General features: G+C 29.7%; 2 protein-coding genes across 2 annotated transcripts; one reads left to right on the forward strand and one right to left on the reverse strand.

Moving 5' to 3' along the window:
- Positions 1 to 5,443: 5,443 nt before the first annotated feature.
- RpL4 (ribosomal protein L4) lies at positions 5,444 to 19,389 on the reverse strand. The gene is made up of 9 exons (XM_016068403.4): positions 19,309 to 19,389; positions 18,173 to 18,350; positions 14,473 to 14,718; positions 13,763 to 13,887; positions 10,794 to 10,923; positions 10,021 to 10,177; positions 9,861 to 9,944; positions 8,229 to 8,388; positions 5,444 to 5,624 (listed from the first exon to the last, which is right to left on the reverse strand). Exons 1-9 carry the CDS (start codon positions 19,309 to 19,311, stop codon positions 5,496 to 5,498), a joined length of 1,212 nt encoding a protein of 403 aa, XP_015923889.1. The 5' UTR covers positions 19,312 to 19,389; the 3' UTR covers positions 5,444 to 5,495.
- Positions 19,390 to 19,691: 302 nt separating this feature from the next.
- Positions 19,692 to 23,083, forward strand: Naprt (nicotinate phosphoribosyltransferase). Its single transcript, XM_016068402.5, has one exon. It carries the CDS (start codon positions 20,159 to 20,161, stop codon positions 21,797 to 21,799), a length of 1,641 nt encoding a protein of 546 aa, XP_015923888.1. The 5' UTR covers positions 19,692 to 20,158; the 3' UTR covers positions 21,800 to 23,083.
- The last annotated feature ends 941 nt before the right edge of the window (positions 23,084 to 24,024 follow it).

Raw genomic sequence — 24,024 nt, forward strand, 5'->3', positions numbered from 1 at the left:
CCCTTTAAAAAAAGGCATAAGGCTTTTAAGATAAGGGTTCGAGTGAATTTAAAAATATTGACAAAGTATAAACATTTTGGGTGAGGTTTTTAACACTATGATTTGGAGAAACATCAAAATGTTACAATGAATATTAAAATCGTAAAAATAAATAAACGATTATTTTTTTACTCCTAATGGATTTTTCTAAACTATTCAACTTTTTTCGAAATATAATCTAACTAGTAAATAATTTGAAGTATACCGGAAAAGATGGTTCGTCAGGAGGAGAGAAAAAATCATCAGTTAAAGGGGCTACAGCTCTAGGTATTTAGGGAAAAGAAGGCAAACAACCAGATGACTAAGGATACCAAAACTTTACATTTATAGCCTTTTTTTTTAATAAAACCAAATTTTTTATCGGATAAATGTTTATCTCAAACAAAATATTTCATGAAGAACAAAATGCATAATTTTTAGTTGTGATAAATTTAATAACGAAGCTCTAAAATCATTGCAACTTAATAATTTTTGCAATAAGAAAAAAAAAGCTATGACTATTTTCATAGAAATAATATTTTTTTTCCCTTTATGTTAGAATAATTTACCCTTACATAGACAGAAATTTAAACTATGGAATTATAGATTTTTCCAGTTTAATTGACTTTTTCTTTCAGGGCATCTAATATAATACTCTAATCGAAGAGTTAGCCTCGATCACCCAAACACCTCTGGGACGATAAAAGGAAAATTTTAAAGTCTAACCTACCCACCTAGATTTGGTAAATAAAAAACAAAAAAAACTAGCTGGAGTAAAATTGGTAAAAAATACTATTTGGTGCATTTAAGTTGTACTTTATGATAAATTTACAGTTCTTGTCTTTTCTTATTTCTTCGAAACGATGATTTAATTGGAAATAATATTTTTTTATGCATGGACAAGCTAACGAAAGTGTATGCTATTTTCACACCAATTAATAATAGAAATTTCGTGTTAAACCGACAAATGCCACGATATCACTTGCAAGAATCCAATTACATAGGTATGATTATAATAACGCTTTCCCTTTCACCGATTAACTAGTTGATTAGGAAGTTTTTTTTAATCCCTTCTACATAATTTGCGATCCCTAAAGCGTATGCTTTAACTATATCTTAAACAAGTATTCTAAAAATGTATAATAAGGGTGGTGATTGCGGAACACCTCGTAAAATGGATGGCGTAAATTTCTTTTGCGGCACTTCGCACTGATATTTGATTTAATTTATTCAACAATATACATGGCAGTCAAAATCATGACTTACACTCCAGTAAAATTAGATTATTTCTTTGAAAGGTTAAGTACTCCAAGATAATTTTTATAAAAAAAAAACTTACGTTATTATAAATGATACCTGAAATTGTCCCCTTTTTTGAGGAAAATGGTGGTGCCTTGAAAAATTGATTTCTTTTTTTAAATAGGCAATTGAAAAAATGCACCCGGTGTATTTTTTCACACGGAATCAAATGGGACCAATCCCGAGATAATCGCAATCGGACTAATATTTTAGAAGGTATAAACAGTTTATGTACAAAAGGTACATTTTTGTACCCGTTTACGCATCTGACATAACTATCTAATTAAGTTGAGGTGTTGTTTCCTATGAATTATTTTACGCTGAAAATGAGATTATACAAGTCAATAGAACACCTAGTTAAAAAAAAAACCGCTCGCATCTTTCGAACAATTCGTTTTTATTATTCGTGCAAAATCTTACTAGATTCAACGCAAAAATATATATATCTATAAATGAAACAAGAGTCTCACTTGTTTAGATAGCTTTGTCAGATGTGTAAATGGGCATAGTTACAAATTTATACATAAAACCCTTTTAATCCCCTGTCGCACGAATCCAGTTAGGGCAACTACTGCGTGCAGTATTTGTGATGCCCGAACCGACTTGAGGCAGGAACAAAAATCAACGTTTCTATTTTGTGAAGCCCGAGCTGATTCGTTTCTACTTGAGGATACTTAATTCACTATTTTTCTAATAGATGGCATTAGTAGTCCTAGTTTTTCACCGATTACTACTTCAGTCGAGGAAGGAAAAAGAAATGTAAAATTTATGCATTGAAAATCATATTGTTGTGTTTTACATTATACTAGTTATATTATATTTAGCTTCAAAATTTTGATTAATCTGCTCTATGTGAATAAGATGTGTATGTAAAAATTATAAATACAGTAGTAATTGCATGTAAAATTTTATTTTTGTAATAAAAAACCATTTTCTAACTTTTATAATAATTAAAAAGAACAAGATTAAACAGTCAAAAATTTAAGGTGTTAACTAATTAACTACCAAGATATTGGTTCGTTCGTTTTGGGAACGAGCCCATCCACTACGCGAGAGAAATACACCAGAAATAATGCCTCATTTGCCTGCAAAGAAATTCCTTTGTTCCTTAAATCACTCTCATTTTTCAAACAGAATGGGGAAACATATAGAGGAGAATTAACAATGTTTTTTGCCCAAACATATCCAAATTTTTTTCTATTACTTTATTTTTGTAATTATTTGCCAAAAACTATAAATGCAACCTAATTTTATCCTTTTGCACGTAAAGAAAACAATTTAACGTGAAACTGAAAAACTTCACACACAGCGATATTTACCATTTTAGTAAATTCGGTTCAACAATGAACCATATCTGGTAATCTAGTTTCAGAAGCGCGATAATAGTTCAAATTGGCATTGCATTAAGAAAATTTGGACATATTTGCTCGATGCGCATCAAAATTTCCTAAGGTCAAGTTGACTTTTGCAAAAATGTGAATTTTCTTATTTATAACTTCTCTTTAATCTCTTACGTTATTTGCAGGAAAATGAATGCATCTTGTTCTATCATCGTTTCCTGAACTTTCTCATCCGAAGGAAAAGGAAGTTTCCTAGCTTCCGTTTTTTTGGTTTCAGTTTTCTACAAAATATAATGTTCTTACATCCAGACAGATTGCGTAACATAATAAATTTCGTCAAGAAGCAATAACCTACCGATTATTATATATCGTAAAAACGATATAAATACTTATTATAAACTAAATTAAAAGTATTTCAAAAATATTATTTCAGCTAATCAGCTTCAAAAATACTATTTCAGCTATTGGAGAGAAAAAATATTTGTCCTCAAAAATAGATTTCCGTAGAGGGGCAAAGCATTTGCAAGGGGAATAGCTGATTGAATAATGCCCCCCCCCCCACACAAACAGAGAAATTCAGTTTTATAATTTCGCCAACGCAATCAAATACAGCAATGTTTTTTTTTAAATTAAAATAACCGTGATTCAACAAAACTGGAGACTTATTATGACATTTAATAATCGTAGGAGTTTGTGATTGGCTGACAGGAGATTGCCAAAAATATGTTTACATAGCATTTGTTGTTGTAGTTAATTTACGTCGCACTAGAGCTGCACAATGGGCTATTGGCGATGGTCTGGGAAACACCCCTGAGGATGATCCGAAGACTTGCCATCACAATTTTGATCCTCTGCAGAGGGGATGGCACCCCCGCTTTGGTAGCCCGACGACCTGCACGCGAAGTCGAGCACTTTAAGATAGAACAGTTTAACGAGGACCAATACCGCACACCCTCGGTCCCTACGCAGACTGATCCAAGTGGTCACCCACCCGCACACTGACTGTAGCCAGTGATGCTTGACTTCGGTGATCTGCTGGGAACCGTGTCTTAACGATCAGTCCACTGCGGGACACATAGCATTTGAAAGGCCCTTAAAAGTGCTGATTATCTTCAGAAAATTGTATCAAATACTATCAGGTAAAACAAAACTAAAAATTCTTTTAACGAGATCATTTAAAACGATTTTTTACTCTGGTACCTACATTCACGGACTCTCAGCGGAGTTGAATCAAGAATTCGATTTTGTGTAATAAAGGTAGACCTGTTTTGAAAGAGACTTTTAGAAAGATGTTAAGTAAAAGCAGGGGTAGCAGCAAAGTTTTTTAAAATTTTAGGAACTTTTTTCAAAAAATTTTAGGGGTAATATATGATTTTGCTAGGATAAAAACAGATCACACGGTAGTTTATTACATAACAGAAGATTATTACAATTCATCCACACATATCATAAATAATTGCAAGTCATAAAATAAAGCTCTGAAATTTATTAAGTCAAGAATGAAATCTCTAAAGTGTAAAAATGAAATTTCAACTTTTCATATTACCTATCAGAAATTAAGTGCATAATTCAGGAACAGACAAAAGTGAGAATAAATCAAGAGAAAAAATAAATTAACACCAACTTGGATTTTTTACCTTCTTAATCAAAACTTTATTATCACCCTTTACCTTACTTTATTTAGAAAAACTATTGTGTGATATTATTAGATTTCAAATCAGCAATTTATATTAGAAGTTAGAGAAAAACAAATTAATCATGATCATTTTTCTAATATATTCTTGATATGATTTGTGAGATTCTTTTACTTCCCTCAATAGTGTTGTGGTGATCTTCAACACTCCTTCATAATTTCGAATGGTATCTTTGATTAGTCTAAGAGACATATAGTATTCTCATGGTGACTCACATTAAGCATTGCTTTATTTATCGAAAAACCTTTCTCGGGGTCAGAATTCCCATGTGGCAAAATTAAAAGTTTTAATTAATGTAGCTAAATTCTTATATTTTAGATTATTGCTTTTTTTTATTTATATTTTAACAAACAATTTTATTTATATTTATTATAATATTATATTTATTAACAATTTTATTTATATTATTAACAAAATTTTATCAGATTTTTAGGAATTTTAGGGTCTGCACATAGTTGTAGGAATTTTAGGGGGAATGCGACCCCTGTAAAAGCAAAAGGTGCTACTAAAGCTTCTTTGCAAAAAAAAAAAAAAAAAAATTTAATTCTTTTTCCATAATTTCTATTGAGTTCATATATAGTGCATACTATTATAATGTAATTAAACTAATGGTAATATAAATCTTAAAATTTGATATATTTTCCTTTAATCAAGAATTAACAAATGAATATTGTGCAGAGGTGCCACATATCTGACAAGCTCAAGCAAGAAGAACAAATGAATATTGTACCCTCAAGTAGCTGGTCAAGTTCTTTTTATTTTTTCCCCCTTTTCGCGTTTAAAAAAAAAGGGGACTATTTTTTAAAATAAATTTATTAGTAATAAGTATGCAGTTGCGAATCTTCAGCATTTTTAACTAGAGGTTGGCAGCTATGTAGATGCCTTTTAGTTTTGAAAATCGGAAGATCGCTTTGGTTTAAACTTAATGCAAAAGACTACAAAACAACTGGTCCGTAGCACACATTTACAGGATATTAAGAGTTGGATTAGTTTATTAGAAGACATCAATTCTATTTCGAGCTTGAGCATTGAATTTATAATAAACTAGTTGTGTTTACAATGCCATTTGTTTTAAGAATAAATACATAAAGCTTTTCATTAATAACGATATTTAATATCAAAACCGAAGTGCTCTTTACATAATTTATTTTTTAGCCTTGGCTTTTCCATCTTTCTTCGTATCTTTTCCTGCTGCCTTTTTGGCAACTGGCTTGGCTTTTTTAGTTGCTGCAGTTGCACCCTTCTTTTTCTTCTTTTCTTCAGGTACTTCAATCTGAATTAAATTTAAAGGAAATATATATACTACAAATTCAGTTAGAGCAATTTTTTGCAGACATAAGTATGCATATTAAAAAAAAAAAAAAAATCAAATTTTTTAATTAAAAATAAGTGTAGGTTACATTTACTTTGATCAGTGTTACACTATCTTGTAAAACTTAGCTTTAGCTTGTAAAACTTATAAAAACTGCTATTTTTTTTTTTTTTAACTGAGGTAAAAGCTTTTAAAGTCAGCAAATAAGAAATTAGCAACTGGTTAAATTGCCCAGAAATATTAGAGAAACATAGGCAGATATAATTTACAAAGACAACTGGAGATTAAAGCACAGATGGATTATTCATGTAACTTCCAATAAATAAAGATAAAAAGCAAACAATAAGTCATAAGTTACAAGTACAATACTTCACTTTAAATCAAAGGATTGCTTTTAATCGGTAATAGAAACTATTTAAATACCATATGAACTTTCCTTAAAAAATGATAGGTATGAAAAAAAAAATGTTTTAATTAAAAATACCACAGATCAAGACCTTTAAAATAGTTTTTTCTCTACAAAATTGGATTTCTTGAGTACTGTTAATTCTTGATGCTAAATGAAAAAAGATGTAGTTTTTGTAAATCTGAAAATTTTAATTTTCAGTTAGCAGCCAGTGACAGTGAATTAGTAGACACTGTTTCCTCAAACCTAAGTAGATTGATGTCAATAGGTCCTTTTCATTTTATAACCTTTTTGTATTTTTTGTTGCTTGAATTAAATTATATTTTAAAATAAAAAAATAAATTAGAAATTATCTAAAGCTATAAAAAGTTCGTTCAACAATAAAAATATAAAACAAAATTTAGTAAAATATAGACTTTATGTAAAAATATGTGAATGAATTCTTTTATATCAATGTTTCCACCATAAATTAACGTACTCTGAAGGATCACAATTTTGAATGGAGATACAGTGAAACCTCTCGGTAAGGGCCACCTGTCGTTCCATTGAAAATTGGCCCTTATGAGGGGTGGCCCTTAAATGGGGGTGACCAAAAAATATAATGAAGAAATCAAAATTTATGTAGAAAAAAACTGTTTATTAACATTTTAGGTTTTTATACATGTTTAAAAAAATTTCAATTGAAGTTTGTTTACTTTTTACAACTTTTTCGCAAACAATTTTAGTTTCTAATGATTCCTTAACTCTATAGAACAAATTAGTTAAATTCGCATCATTTATTAATGCCTTGGATTGGGATATCAGTTTATTTACTTCTATTAGCGTTTCTTGGTTTGATAAATATGGCACGGGGGACTCATTCTCATTATCTGAATCAGACTGAACTCCTGAAAAAATTTAACAAATAAGTTTAAAAAAAAATATGTATTGTATTTTTTTAAAACTTAAAACAATATAATTTTTGAGAAATTTTTTTTAAAAATAAATGGCCTTTATTGGAGGTAGTCAGGAAAATGTGGCCCTCTAATGGGAGGAAAATTAACATTATGTCTATGGGGAAAATTTTCGTTCCTCAAAATATTGGCCCTTAATAGAGGTGGCCTTTAGGAGAAGTTTCACTGTATTTGACATTTTAATGAAAATTCTGCTTTCCCAAGTATCTCCTTCCTACATTGATGTACTTTTATAATTTAACATGTTTAAAAAAAGTGATGGAAAAAAACCGAATGGTTTACATATTTCATGTCACCAATTTATTTTGTTATCGAGGGGTCATCTTCAGGTCCAGATTATGTACAAATAAGGCAAAAGAAAAATAATTAAGTTCATCTTGATATTCCTTATGAATGCTATATCAACTTAAATATTAGATTTTGAGAGCAGCAACATACTGAATGAGGACGGGAAAAATGTCAGTTTTACTAAAATGTGTAATTTTTACAAATTTGTGATAGACAGAATTATTCTATTCGAATCTCAATAGTTGACTGATCACTGTTACTGACAATTCTAAGACTAGTTATTTTGCATACATGATATAGGAACAGGTATGATTTAGTTTTTTTTACAGCTTTTTGTGAGAAAAAAAAATAGCAGTATTATTTTAGCTTATTTCAATATTCTTAACAGATAGGACAGTCTATTCAAGAATTGTATAAAAAAAAAATTGAAATTTGAACTTTAATTGGATGCTAACCAGCTGTACTTTGAAGAGGCTATACTAAGGGAGAAATCCTTAAAATTATCTTTCATATCCATGGAACATTAAAATTTACAAGTATGGAAACAGAGCAACGCGAACAACAGAGAGGATCACACTCTGGGGATGTAAAATAATTTGCTTACACTTTCATGTTCTGAAAGCTTTATTATAATGTTAGCAACTTCATGTACTAAAGGTTTACCTGAAAGAACCAGAATAAATCTGAAGGGGAATGGAATGTACCTGCTGAATTGCACTTTCTTAACAGAAATTTTCAATTGTCCTTTTTTGGATGCTAACATAACAGATATGCAGCAAGCAAAAAAGATTTGCTGTATCCACATCTATGCACACTGCATAAAAATAAATATTCTATGCAGCCGGCTTAATCAGTGGAAATTGAGAATCGCGAACAATTCACTACACGAAAAGAAGAAAAAAAAAACAGAACACTTACTCCTCTTCTCTTCATCACTTTAATTTCTTTAGCTTTCTTTTTCTGCTGTTGATAGAGGTAAGTCTTTCGTCTCATAACCGCAGCAAATGGATTCAATTTCAGCATAACTCTAATGTTCTTCAATGGATTCTTCTTCAGGATGTAGCGCTGAACCTTATTGCTGAAGAAAATTATGGATTAAAAGATTGGTTAACACAAAATATATAATGCATAAAATAAATATATGCTAATAAATTGTCAAATCTCTAGGGGGAGAAAAAATTCACATTTTAATTTTTAGTATCCTCAAAACAAGCAATATTATGGAATTCAAAAAACAATGTTTAATTATCGGACTTGCTCCTTTGACAATTAAAACTTCCCAAAACAAACTTTGGTCATTCTCTAATTTTGCAGATACTTTAATATTTACTGTAATATAAAAGTGATCATGATTTCTGAAGGGTAGAAAAAGTAAGGGTTTAGCTGTATGTAAGCTTCTCCCAAAGAAAAAAGATATAACTGCCACTCTCAACCAAAGATTAGCGATCAAGACTACAATCATTTTTTTACATCTACAGCTATGTGGTATTGCTTTTATGATGTTTTGTTACTTTTATATTTGCTGCACTGCTCTGCTATAACTACTTTAAAGTTTTAGTTTCTCTTTCATAAGTTTTCACCTGCCTTTTTTCTGCCCTTAAAAATTCAGCCAAAAAGGTAGCAGCCAATAAGAGTTGTGTAGGCTTTGGGGGCTTGGTTAGTGGGAGTAAGACAAAAAGGCAAGGGCACACATGGTTTTGGAGAGCTGGGGAATAGATACTAAAAGATGAGGAACCTCAACAGCTAAGTTATCTTATAAAATTTTCTATCATCCCCATGATTTTTTTCTTTTTTAATTTATTAGCAGTGGAGCTTCAGATTGTATAATGTCATATTTATTTTTATGTATTAATTGGAGTGAATGCCTTCCTGGTACAAAATTTGTTAACTCTTAAATATCTTTGTCAATCTAAACTAAATAAACAATTTTAACACCATGCAAATAGAGATCATTCTAATGATCTTGTTCTCTTTCTTAAGAATATATTATTTTTAATTGTTATTCGATTTTTGTTCTTATCTTAATGTGTGTGGTGATGAACTGGACATGGCCACTTGTCTAAGACTAATATTTAGTTAAATTTCCTCTATACGACTATTCCTTTTCATCTGAACATCACCACAGTTAAAGGTTTTTTTTTTTAACAATGAAAATAGTCCATTGGAAACAGTAGGAAATCTTTTAATTAACTTCCATTCGGTGCAAAATTAATCTCTTAACTTAAAATGTACTTAAAGTACTTTTGATCAAGAATAAATAGTTAACCGTTTTAGTATATTCAAAAAAATTGCTCCTTTATCAAAAACTTTTGGATTGTGCGAGCAGATGCTTTATGTTTTTATCTTACTATGTTATTACATACTTACAATGAAGAATTTTCATACCAAAAAAGGTATTCATAAAACAAACACTACAATATTACAAGCTTTAGTTAATTAATATTTTCTTAATCTCTACTTTAGGAAAACAAATTACTTTAAAAAGGTCACCATAATCTAGTTAAATTCAATTTGTTTTTAAATTTTCAAAAACAAACATCTTTTACATACTTTGGTGGTCTGATAGCCTTTCTAATTTCTTGACTTTTAAGCATCCTGGCCAAATCAGCATTAGTCATCTTGTGCATGGGTAAACTGAAGAGAGAAAATACATAAGTACACAGGACACTAAATAAGACACTTAATATGTACAAACTGAAGGAAGAATTACTTGTAATTCTTCTTAGTGGTTGAGTTCTTCTTATAGGTTCCATAAATAGCATCCAATCTACGGAAAGCAGATTCAGTCCAAATGACAAAACGACCGACGTGTCCACCAGGAGCTAAGCGCAAAAGGTTGAGTTTCTCTACATTGATAGTTTCAATACCTTTAAAGAAGAAAATAAATATAATTACCCATAAAAGCAAAAACTCTAAGCTGACATATAACATTTATACACACATGACATTTCACATAAATCTGTATCAACTCAATCAGTGTGCAAGACCATATTAAGTCTGACCATGGTTCAGAGTGATCATAATCTAGCACAAGTTTGTCACCTGCTATAACATAAAAGTTAGAGCAGACAAAGATTTGTGCAAATAAAAAAATATGCATATCCTTTTACCAAAATCTTATTTTATTGTGGAATTTTAGAAATACACAAATTTAAGAGTTAACATTGTATGAAAAGGTAAGAACAATAGTAAAATATTGAGCAGTGAGGCTACTCAATTTAACTTATAGATTTCCTTTAAAGATAATAAGTAACATGAATTTACAGGAAGAATAAGTCATTATGAAATTGAAAGCTAACAAAAAAATGAAATGGCACTAAAAAAGTTTATTTTAAATCTCAAAAAAGAAAAAAAAAAAAAACAAAAACAGCAGATTTAAAAATAATGAACCCGAACCACACTAGTGAATTATATTAAAAAATTAGCAATAAAATTAGAATTAATAAGACATTTGAATTCAGATTTTTGTCATAGATGTCTTACCGGGTATATTTCTAAAAGCCCTTGTAAGACCCTGATCTTTTCTATAAACAATAACAGGTCCCAATCTTTGAATTCTTCTACGGTTTCTCATTTTACCTTTGCCAGCTCTGAATCGCTTGGAATTGTAAACCTTAAAAAAATAAATAAATAAAATAATATTACTATATAAACACAAAACAAACACTCATTCAACATATAGAAGAATAAAAATCTATTTTCATTATAAATAACAGAAAATTCTGTTCCATAATAAAAGTGTTCCTGTACCTTCTTAGGAGGAGAGAGCTAAGCTCCCTTCATTCCCAGAAGTGTTTATTTAGCATTATGTCTGATCACTAATAGCAAAAAGTCTACTAATGAAATTCAATAATGCAAAAAATAAAAGCCAATCAATTAATTAAAAAGTCCACGAGTCAGATTAATTTATTAGCTTGATATCCAATCATATTCTAATGTGCGTTCTTAAACTATGAAGATGGAATGAAGTCCAAATTAAACCCTCAAGAACTTATTATTGCCTTTAACTTTAAAACAAAGTCTTGGGCAACAATTTTATTTACCAAAAGAGTTAACACAAAGTACTTAAGCCAGTACTCTGCTGACAATCTTGGATTACTAAGCAAGTTAAATTGTCGAACATGGAATTATTAATGTACTTGTTTGTGGCAAATTATTCAATATCATATTGTTAAAAATTATTCTGGTGATCGAAAAGCCACATAAAATTATTATTATTAGCACATACAATTATTATTATTAGTATTAGCAACTAACACTCCTAATTTATAATACATTATTTACATTATCTAAAACAAAGCCTTGAGTACAAATTTATCAAACCTAAAAAATTTTAGTCAGTACAAATATAGTGCTCCTGCAATACAATTCTTATTGAATAATGCAAAGCTCTGACAATGTATTACTGTACCTTCTTAGGTAGAAAGAGCGAAGTTCTCTTCTTTCCCAGAAGTGCTTTTATTTAGCATTATGTCTGATCACTAATAGCAAAAAGTCTACCAATGAAATTCAATAATGCAAAAAGTAATAAACCAATAAATTAAAAATCTTCAGAGCCAGATTAGTTTGATATCCAATCATAATGCGTGTTCTTAGAACTATGGAGATTGAATAAAACTCAAATTAAACTAAAGAAGCACAGAGGTAAACCTGTTGGGAAGGATATTTAGTTTCATCTAATCAACCCACCCTAAAATTTAAAAAAAAAAAAAAAAAAAAAAAAAAAACTTGCCAAGACTTATGGATTTTACCTTGAACCAAGGGAGAGGAAGGGCAAAACTAAATACAAACACTATTCATAAATAATGAATAACCCCAAAAAATATTAAGACTAATGAAAAGTTTTTTTGTTTGCTCTTAAAATATGAAAATGGTACATAAACCAAGATCTATTATCAGGAGCTCGTTACTACTGACAACTTAAAAACTAAGTTTCAGATGATAACATTATTTACCAAAAGAGTTAACACAAAGCACTTAAACCAGTACTTAGCTGACAATCTTGGAGAAGTGAAACATCAACAATGAAGAATAGAATATCAAAACTAATCTGGTCTTTGACACTAAAATCTCTACAACCCACATTATTTTTATTAATGCACTAGTTTATCAAAAATTTACACTTAAACCTATGTTTTACTCATCTCAATGTTAGTTATAGCCACAGATATTCATACAGCTTTTTAAAATCTCTTTATTTAATGCTGCATTGCTTTGTAGATAATTTTAATCGTATTAGAAAAGGGACTTTGATGCATTTTATAAAAATGATTTTACTGTCCAGTTTTCTGAATCCAATTTTTAAGTTATTGCTATGGATTTCCAAGTGATTTTTAATTTTTTTGGGGGTCTCTATTTAAATATAGAGCAGCTAGGTAATCTCTAAGACAAGCTCAATTTGCAAGGAAATCATCGCCAGACAACGATTATTATGAAACATAAAAGAGCATTGCAAGATTTGAATCGTAGAGGACATATTTTTTTAAAAGCCGGCCAGGCGGCCGAGTGATTAGCGTGCCTGACTGCAAAGCCAATGGCAGAGGGTTCAAATCCTGCTCTGGGCATGGATGTCTCTCTCTCTCTTGTATTCTGATGTGTGAATGTGGCCCACCCTACGAACTGGTTTTTGTGGCAGTGTAATGTGGGTAAGGTTGCTTGTCTCCGCGACTTTGTTTCACAGGTGTCCATTGGGCAACGATAAATGAGCAACACTTCCGTCATCTTCTAAGACAATGAACGAAAGTTCAGTGCCTGCCGTTAAATTAAAAAAAAAAATTCAACACTATTTTCAATTCAACACTTTTATAATTCAACACTACTCAATAATTTTAATTATAAATAGCAATAGTCTGATTTTACATTAGTATAAAATAGTTGTAAAATATTGAACAGCATATAAAACATTATCAAAATATTTTAAGGAAATAAAAACAATTCTGAAAAATCAATAACTTTCTAATATTTCTCAGTTCAAATCTTCCTTTAGTATTAGAGTAAACAAATACATAGAAAAGAAATTACTGATTACTTCTCAATCATAAGAATGTTTCTAATGTAGATAAATAGAGTAGATAGCTATGAATTATACAAAAATAAAACATAACATATACCATTTTTGAAATCAAACCTAAAAATAATTCTAACACTGATATTAAGCAATCATCACTTTTCAATAATTGCAGATATGAATGACTTTTAAAAAATATAACCAATATAGGCTATTAAACAAAAAAATATAATACTTAGTAATAAGTAAAATTTCTGTTCCAACTCAATCAGTGTGCAAGACTATTATAATAAAGTCTGACCATGGTTCAGAGTGATTTTTTTATAGCACAAGTTTGTCATCTAGAAGAGCACATAATAGCTACAGCAGACAAAGATTTGTGCTTACATATAAAACAAGCTAGGTCTTTTTCTTAAATTCTTTTTTTTAAAAAAAAAAACTTTACTTTTTGAATATCAGCCCAGGCCTTGATTTTTCGTAAAAACTGAACAGCTTGCTTGGTTTTAGTATATTCTTGAACTTTATCATTCACAACTAAGGGAACTTCAGGAATCTGCTCAATCTTATGTCCTATAAAGCAAACAGTAATCAGAATAAAAACATCAAAAGCAAAAAAACGTTCAGAAGATTTGAGCAGAAAACAAAAGATTGTATCCAGTTTCTTTTTTATTTGAAAATAAAACCTGAATTTTGGTTAAAATTCATTTTATTAATTAAAAAAATAAATAAATAAAAAAAACTCTCGGGCACTTTATTTACAATATGTAAAATCAATTTTCCTTTACCACTTTAACTTCTTTTTCCCGGAGCACAAGATTGCAAGAAATAATTTTTAAGCCTTCTGTAATTAAATTTCATTTTTCAGCTTTATATGAAAAAAACCTACTAAAACTATTATAATCTAATAAAATAACATGTTACATAGGAAATTTATTCTTATAACCAAGCGTCAAAATTTAAAACTTTCCATTAACATTCAGTGGCAGGTAGATAACTTAGTGGACACTTTTTTTTTAATCAAACCTTATGAGTCTGACCAATATCAATATTACCTTTTATATCATATTTTTCTTCATAAAAAAAAACTTTCTTTAAAAATCTGCTTAATTGCTCGTAATATATTGACAACTTAATACACATGAAACAATATCATACCTTTAGACATGACCAGGGCTGGAACGCCAGTTGCTGCAATGGCAGAGCATACAGCATAACGACGTTGGTTAACATTTATTTTGCGATGCCATCTCCTCCATGTCTTAGTTGGTGCAAACATACGACCGCCACGACACATGTTACCGAAAGCACCTTGACCAGAACGGTGAGTTCCACCACCACGGACTCTAGGAATTCGAGCTACGGCTCGTCCAGTACCCCAAGATTCAGCAGAAGTTTGATGGCCTAAAAAGTAATACATAATTAGTTAAAACTTATATATCTTAATAGACTATTAAAACACTAACAATTAAATAAAATCAAAAATTTATTAAACAAAATAATTACTCTGGCCAGATATTTTACAGATTTCCATGCATTTCCTATTGTTTTTGACTGATTTACAGTCATCACGCACCAATTATTTGTTCAGGTCTATTTCTATCGCCCTGAAGGTTCCAATCAAAAAATTGTTTTACATTAAATTTTTCGTGTTTACACAGAACATGACAATTCATTTCTAAATCAATTGGTTTCCATTTTGCTTTTCTAAGGATTTTCGCATGACAAATTTTATGGAACCACTTGATAAGCAAGATTCTTCTTAAACAGTTGATAATGAAGTTTTTCCATGTTATCTTTAAAACAATGCCACGACTCATATTCACTTAGGACAGATCTAGCACTAAAATTCTAATTTTTGCCGTAGTCGTATTTAGTAGTAGTCTAATTCTTGTTAATTTGTTTTTCCAGAATTTATTGAGAAAAGCATAACTGTTTCAGGGTTTGCTTAATCTATTTAGTTATATATTTACCAGTTCTTCCTCTGTTCGTAACTTTACTGCCAAGATACACAAAAACTGCTTAACTTGTTTTAGTTTATTTCTTAACAATATCATTTAATTGTTTAGGATTAATATTTTAGTTTTATTTTAATTCTTAATAAGCTCCATTTTCCTTGCCTTATATATAAAATATTTGTGTTCGCTTGAAAGTCTTGTTGGCATTAAACATAAGCTGTCTACAAATAAGGCTTTTTTTATTACATCTGCCCTACCATCTATTTTTTTAAAATATTTAAAATGTAAAAGACTGAAACGGATTGTAAATTTAGGCTACAGACAATGTCACTGCCACCTATCTAAAGGTACCTCTTAATAGGATACTGTTGACATGTCATACTAGCTAGTGAATGGGGATTTAATAGTTGTACCAAGGATAGATACGCTAGTAATAGTCTAGCGTGGACATGCTTTAAAGTGTGTGATTGAGCTATAGAAGCAACAGTGAGAGGAAAACATTGCACATACAAATAGCAAGTCAACTGTTCAGTGCCGACTATCTGTCAAAAGAGGAATGTTCTAATCGACGTGGTCGTGACAAATGAGGTTAGGCATGGTCAGATCACTTCCGAGCCACCAACGTGGGGTCAGGCTACTAACAGTGCTGGCCGTCACTTATCTAAAGGTACCCTAAAATCGATCTTATATACTACACTGACAATTTTTTTAAAAATACCCTAAACAAATGTTTGCTTAATAAAGACATATCCCCCCCCCCAGTGCACGATAAAACAGTCAAATTTCTTAGAATAAATTAGTCATAAAATAAGCAGCAGAAATCATTAATAGATCTGACTTTGTATCAACTCAATCAGTGTGCAAGACTATATTAAGTCTGACCATGGTTCAGAGTGAATTTCATTTCGCACAAGATTGTCATCTGCAAAAGCATGATACCTACAGCAGACAAAGATTTGTGCTTAAAAATTTACTTATATTTTAATTTAAAAGTAACTTTTATTATTGAAAAACAACTTGATATAAAATTATCAGGGAAATTTTTTTTAATTTTATTAAAATACAATTTTAGGTTAATTTACATAGAAAACCAAAATAAAAAATTTTCTTCAAAAAATAAATTTATATCTAATAAAAATAAATGATACATAAGAAATTGCAGTGCAAGATACTAATAGATGCAGGAGAGTAACTGAACTGTAACTTTTTTTTATTCTTAACTTATCTTTAATGTCAAAAATTGTTTTCTATAAATAGTAATACATTATCTTAACACTTTACATGGTTAAATTAAAATTAGTAAATAACCTGCTAAATTTTCACTTATTCCTAATTCAATACAATTATCACATAAACAAATATATAAAAATGACAGATGAAAAATTTATTTTAATCATGTATAAAAATGGATTAAAAATCCATCCAATTAAAAAAATTCAATAATTTTTTATTAAATATTCTTAATACCATTTGTTTTTAAACCAAATGGTTAAGAAATTGAACTTTTTAAAAGCACTAATTTAATTCAAATAAGATTTGTTGCTGTTATACATTAGACATGAATTCTAAAGCACGTATTTTACTGGTTAAAAGGAGCCTAATTTCAAATATCATCTGAAACTGTAACATTCATTAGTCTGGGAAATAGTATATTTAAAAAAATAATTTTTGTACTTCATTACATTGTGAATTAGTATCTAAAACTTTTGACTGCAATTTCTTGTGCTTTTCAGAAATTTAATTAAAAAGAACCAGTGTTTTCATCTCAGAAAAAAAATGGGTGAGAATTTCTCACCCTTTCTCAAAAACAGGGTGAGATTTCAAAAAGTTAAGTGAGACTTCAAAAATTAAAAAAAAAAAAAAAAAAACACCAAGAGACTTGAAAAAAAAATCATTTCTTTAATCATAATGCATTTTTAATATCTTCTAATTTTTAAAGCATTGAATATTTTTGCAGCATCATCAAATGGAAAATGTTCTACATCTACTTTTTCATCAGCTATTCTCATTAGGTTGCTCAAATGCGTATTTGTTTCGTTTTGATCGTTTCTACCCACATTTGTTTCATTTTCATTTGTCCGTTTCGGAGTAGAAGATATTGGCTTTACAAGGTATTTGTCCATCTTACATTAACGAGCAAAAAATTTGAACATCTTACATGAAGAAACTTTACCTACGGTAAACACGTGGTTGCAGAGAAATGCGTTCTGAAAGAGGTTCCGTGGTTCGGAAGGATGGTGCTCTGTTGTTCTTAAAGGTTCTGAACAATACTGGTAAATAGGGAAGCTAGATAATGGGGCAGATTTTGAAAATAATAAAAGATCCAGGAAGAAAAGTGAAACGGATTTTATTCTAAATGGCGCAAATGAGAAATTTTTTTCAAAATGCGAGAAATTCGCGAATTTTGAAATAGGTTTATAGAATGCGCGAATTTCTCGCGGTTATCATTTTTTAATGCGAGAATATAAAAAAAATATGCGAGATTCTCGCGCTGTAGTGAAAACACTGAGAACACAGAACTACAGAACACAGAAGTAATGGATATGTAAATACATCAATCTGTATAGTTAGTATTTGTTTCAAACTTAACATCTTGAGCTGATCTATTAATTATATATGCACTTAAAAAAGAATCTCAAAATTACACTAAGTGATTGTCTGTTTGGAAATTTGTTTTATGATTTTTAATATTATTTATTAGCATATTTGCAAACTAAAGTGTGAAATGTACTTTTTTGGAATATAAGGTTAAAAATTTCTAGGGTTTGAGTCAGATTAACTTTTACTTGAATCTCAATTACTCTAAAAATTTCTGGTACTGATGATGTAATATAAAATAATAAGAACGTATATAAAAGTGAAAATAAAAGATTGAGGAGCAATTATAAAGATATACTCACCAGCTTCTTTTGAAACAGCATATGGATGTCTTCGATTTTTTGCCATGTTCATATGAACAAAATTAACTATGTCTGGACGTATTGGAGCCCTAAAGACGACAGGGAGGGCCACACCAGTGGTGCCAGGCTCATTATTTTCATTATATACAGTAACTACTGGTCTATGAGCAGCAACTGCCTATAAAGAAAATTTACAACTTTAGCATTAATTGAAAGAAAGAGGCCCCATGTTGTGAAATTGACTTCTAAGACTGACACAGCTAATCTATTCAATTAATGTGTTAGAAATGGGGAATATTACTGTATCCTGATCTGTAGCAGAATAATTGCTAAATCTTGGCAACTTCCAAGCAGCAGCTGTGAGAAAGTAAAATAAGACCACAAAAGTGGATCAAATCAAAGAGCATAAATCTCTAGCCAACTATAGGCATAGGGTTGTGTTCTACATGCTTTTTTTTTTAAAAAAAATATCAATGCAAGTTTAAAATCTTTCCAATTTGGTACACTAGCACAACAGATTATGTTTGGTACTGAAATATCCCCTGACAATTGAAAAAAAAAATATAAAGAAAATAAGCCAGTCACAATAGAAAGCCTTAATTAAGTGATTTAAGTAACATATAGGCCTAAAAATTAATATTTCCTGTAATACACTGCATACAGTTGCAAAATCAATCACTACAATTTAAAAGAATTGTGAATTCTAAACCTTATAGCTATTTTTTGTCTAACGAACTAGAAGTCTAACGAACAATCTAAAAGAAATTAATTTCATAAAATTAAGGAATAAATATAAATTTGGAACATTAAACTTTAATAGGACACACATGGTGTGAGAGACGAGATCCTACGGCTTACGCATAGCCTCTATTTCTCTATCAGATATCATTAATCTAATTATAATGAGTTATACAAATAACTCATTATAATATAAATCTATGAATTTGAGTATCAAATTAATCACATACTTAAGCTTTGAATAATAACATTACCATCTTAACATGCTTTTAGGCTTAACAGTTTAAAACAAACAGGATGTTAAAATGAAAGTAGAAAGCATTGTATAGCTAAAGATCTGCACAAATAATTAAATTAAAGTTAAGATAATTAAATTAAAACACTAATAAAAACTATACCATTTTGCCGCAATCTTAACTCTTTTTGTCGTTAGATTTATGATTTCACGTTGTAATTTGTCCACAGACCACGTCGCTCCTGTCGGTGCATGCAATGTTAAGGCGTTGAGATGTCTTGTCCTGCAAAAAATTACTATCAAATAACTTCTGATTTTATCCAATCAAACAAAAGCATCGCCTCTATCACCCAATCAGAGCTTAATAAATACAGGCTTCAAAACTTCATGAGGAGAGTTTAAAAGTTTCTGGAGTATGAAATTATCAAATTTATTAAGTTTTAATGGATAATTGTAATCTTATTGCCTAATTTCCTAATTAGTTATATTAATAATATTTATAAAAATAAAAATACATTTTTGTTATATTTCTTTCCGTTCGTGGCGCTCCGGTATATCCATCATGACATTGATATTTAAGTTTTTGACATTTGTTTTGATTTGAGTTTTATCGGTTTTATCAATCAGATTTAGTCATGGAAGGAGTTACGAAGGAGTAAAAAGTTCCATAGCTCACGAAATGGACTGCAAACATTCGCGGTGAGAGCACGCGGTAAAATTGAAACAATTGTTGTTCTCTAATGAATATTTGAAGAAATATTCATTGAAGGAAGCAGTTTGAAAAACAGTGTTTAACTCGGAGGCTGTTTGACTGTAATTTTTTTTAAATTTCATTTATTTGGCAGTAATTTAGTAAAATTAATTTTACTTAAAACAGTATTGGCAACAACATATATGTGAATAATAGTTTTCGCTGTCACCGGTCCTGTAAGACAGCTTAGATTATAGTTCTTGTTTTGGAAAGGAGAATGATAAATATCTCTGTATTATACTGATATCACTACTTAGCTAAAATGTCAGAGATGGAAAAGCGCAAACTTCCTCAATTGAATGGAATAGTCCAACCTCTTTTAACAGACTTATATCAAATAACCATGGCTTATGCTTACTGGAAAAGTGATAAATGCGGGGATAATGCTGTATTTGATTTATTTTTTCGAAAAAATCCTTTTCATGGAGAATTTACTGTATTCGCCGGACTGGAGGAGTGCCTTAAATTTTTAGAAAATTTTCGTTATTCAGAGAGTGATATAGATTATTTGAAAAGTGTTCTTCCAGCTACTGTGGAGCCTTCTTTTTATAAGTTTCTTGCTGACCTTACAGCAAAAGATGTAAAGCTCTATGCAATTCCTGAAGGTACTGTAGTATTTCCTCGTGTACCTCTAATTAAAGTTGAAGGCCCTTTGCCTGTAGTTCAATTGTTGGAAACTTCATTTCTTACTCTAGTCAACTTTGCTAGTTTAGTTGCTACTAATGCTGCACGTTACAGAATTGCTGCAGGGTCTGATTTGCAATTGCTTGAATATGGTCTAAGAAGAGCGCAAGGACCGGATGGAGGGTTGTCAGCCTCAAAATACGTTTATGTTGGTGGCTTTGATGGTACCAGCAATCTCTTGGCAGGAAAAATGTATGATATTCCTGTCAAAGGGACTCATGCCCATGCCTTTGTTATGTCCTATTCATCACTAAAGGATTGTAGGTTGAAGACATTGAAAAGTAACAAAGATGGTCAGGAGGTAGATTTAATTGATCTTTCTACAATGTATCGATCTCAGATAATTACTGTCTTGAAAAGCTTGAGTGGTGAAACGAGTGATGGTGAATTGGCGGCTTTCATTGCTTATGCTATATCTTTTCCCAATAGCTTTTTAGCTCTAGTTGATACATATGATGTGAAAAAGAGTGGTTTATTGAATTTCTGTGCAGTGGCTTTAGCGCTTAACGATCTTGGTTACCAAGCGATTGGTGTCCGAATTGACAGTGGAGATTTGGCTTATTTGTCTAATATTGCCTTTGATATGTTTTGTAAATTAGGAGAACACTTTAAAGTTCCATGGTTCAAGCATATGAGCATTGTTGCAAGTAATGATATCAATGAAGAGACCATCATATCTCTTAATGAACAAGGCCACAAAATTAAGTGCTTTGGTATCGGCACCCACTTAGTGACGTGTCAAAAGCAACCTGCTTTGGGTTGCGTCTACAAGCTTGTTGAAGTTAATTCAAAACCCTGCATCAAGTTGAGTTTAGATGTAGAAAAAGTTACAATTCCAGCCTCAAAGACTGTTTATAGATTGTTCGGTAAAGATGGTCATGCGCTTGTCGACTTGCTGCAAATGAAAGATGAACCTGCACCTCGGGTCGGTGATAAAGTTCTCGTTCGTCATCCATTTCAGGAATCCAAGCGAGCTTATGTCCAGCCAGAGAATGTGTTAAACTTGTATGAACTTTGTTTTAGTGAAGGCAAGATTTGTACTTATCTACCTGTTCTGTCTGAAATCCGGCAACGAGTTCAAGATTCATTAGCTACACTACGTTCAGACATTAAAAGAAACTTAAACCCAACTCCATATAAGGTATCTGTCTCTGATGACCTCTATCGTTTCATGCACAAATTATGGCTTGAAAATGCTCCCATTGGAGAACTATCCTAATTGATATGTTGTTATATAGTCTTCAAAAATCTTTATTGCACCATTTCTGTATTCTACGGGACACCAATAGGCTTATTGACCAGCATATTCTTTAACTGCAATTTTTTCCTTAATTTTCAATCGTATAATGTTTATAGATAAACATAACTGATTTTCATAAGCATAATGTAATGTAAGCAACTTATTTAAAATTGCCAGATTATAAATAGTAATTTATTTATTCATTGTTAATTTTTAACTTTATGATTTTGATTTTAAAAAAAAGGTTTATGCTATATTTCTCTCAATGCCTATTGTGCTTGGCACTATTTCTTGGGTTCCTTTATTCCAGAGGTACTGCTTTCTTTTAAAAGTAGGCTGTTTTGATCCTATAATGTTGATTGTAAATTCATGTTATGGGAAATATGTTCTTGTTAACTAGTGTTTACTTGTTAAATTAAATTTGAATTCTTAGATTACATTAAAGAAACTTTATTACAAATTTTTTATGATCAAGAAATATTGATAAAGGAAAACAAATTATAATTCAATGCATAATGATTTCAAAATCTGATTTGTTTATTAGCTTAAAAAGATATCAGTATTCATGTTATTTTTCTTTTTCTGTTCTTTTCTTATTGTTTGTTTTTGAACTTCATCAAGAGTATTAACTGACATCTGTTAAAAAATTATTGTTTATGAATATTTTTGTATTAATATTGATGTATTGGTAAAAAATATTTTACATATATGAGTGAAAACAGTGATGTTACCTTTCAAAAATATCTAGTTTTAAGATTGTTCATAAGAATCACTTCCTCAAGATGTTTACTTTTTTAATGCCAGTTTTTTTTTTTTTTTTTTAATTGCTGTTTATTAGAGTACCTTTAATTGTGTGTAGCTGTTCCCTGCTTTTGTGTTATTAAATAAGTATTTCAACTTAATATTGAATCTGAATTTTTCTAAATTAAATATCATTGATTTGCTTGTATAATTGAATTAGTCATTATTAGTTTTTCAATGTGAAGAAATATTGATAATTTTCAAAGTAAAAATGTGTTTAAAAATTTTTTTTTTTATAACTGAGAACATGTTTCATTTGCTTTATAATATTACAGAAAAAAAATCCATGCCGTGTATTGTAAAGTTTTCGAAAATTTATTGAGCATATGTAAAATAATTTTTTAACATTTTTTAGTATTTTATCAAATATTAAATTATTTGAATGTAATGTTTATATATAATTTTTTCCTATAAATTTTATTGTATCATTTAATGTTTTAAAGTCATTTAAGTACCTCAAAACAGTGTATATTTGATTTAAATTTTATTCATCAAAGTAACATTTCCATATTGTTAGTCTCATTTGTAAACTCCTTAGTTGGTGTTTTGTTTGTACTGAAAAAGTGATATTTTTTTTAGCTTGTATTGTATATATATTTTTTTATTTACTATTTTGCATTGCTAGTGATCTCGCATGTTTCCCTTTTATTGATTTTATGTGATATTCTTGTGTTGTTTTAATCAACCTATTTGAATGCATATTTTTATCAAGCACTTAAATTATTTAATTTTAATGTTTTTTTTTTTCATTTTCGAAGACTTGTAAGTATATATATATACTCACAAATTTTAATTGTAAGTATATATATACTTACAATATTTATAAGTAAGTATATATCTCAATTATGAAAAAAGAAAGAAAATTCCTTTTAATTCTTTATTTTCAATACTTTAAAATGAAAAAGGTTCTGAATAGATTTAAAACCAAATATAAGTTAGGAATTATGTTTGTAAATTTTAAAAAATAAATTATTGTTTTAGTGTTTTAATTAATGTATAAAAAAATAAATTAATATCTGATTAAAAAATGAATTAATGCTTTAGTAACTTTAGTTTAGATTAGAAACAATTTTCAAAATGTCTTATTTATTATACTGTTTAAGCTCTCTTATTACTATTTATTTATTATCAAACTGTTTAGGGAATTATACTTTGTTTTGTATCATTTATGTTTAAAAATATTCTATGAAAATATATCTGATCAATCACTGCCATAATTAATGTATGTATGGATACAACTAAAAACATAAATAATATTAAAAACTGGTGTTTATAGTTCAGCCATGTTTAATCTATAAATGCTTAGATTTTTTTATTATTTTAATCTTAATTAAATTTCTAGGCATTCCTCAAAATTGCAAGCTTTGGAAACATAGTCAACACTGGATAATTATGCATTGCTG

The sequence above is a fragment of the Parasteatoda tepidariorum genome, chromosome 6 (genome assembly GCF_982258835.1).
Source record: "Parasteatoda tepidariorum strain Cologne lab strain chromosome 6, Ptep-v5.0, whole genome shotgun sequence".
Lineage (NCBI taxonomy): Eukaryota > Metazoa > Arthropoda > Arachnida > Araneae > Theridiidae > Parasteatoda > Parasteatoda tepidariorum.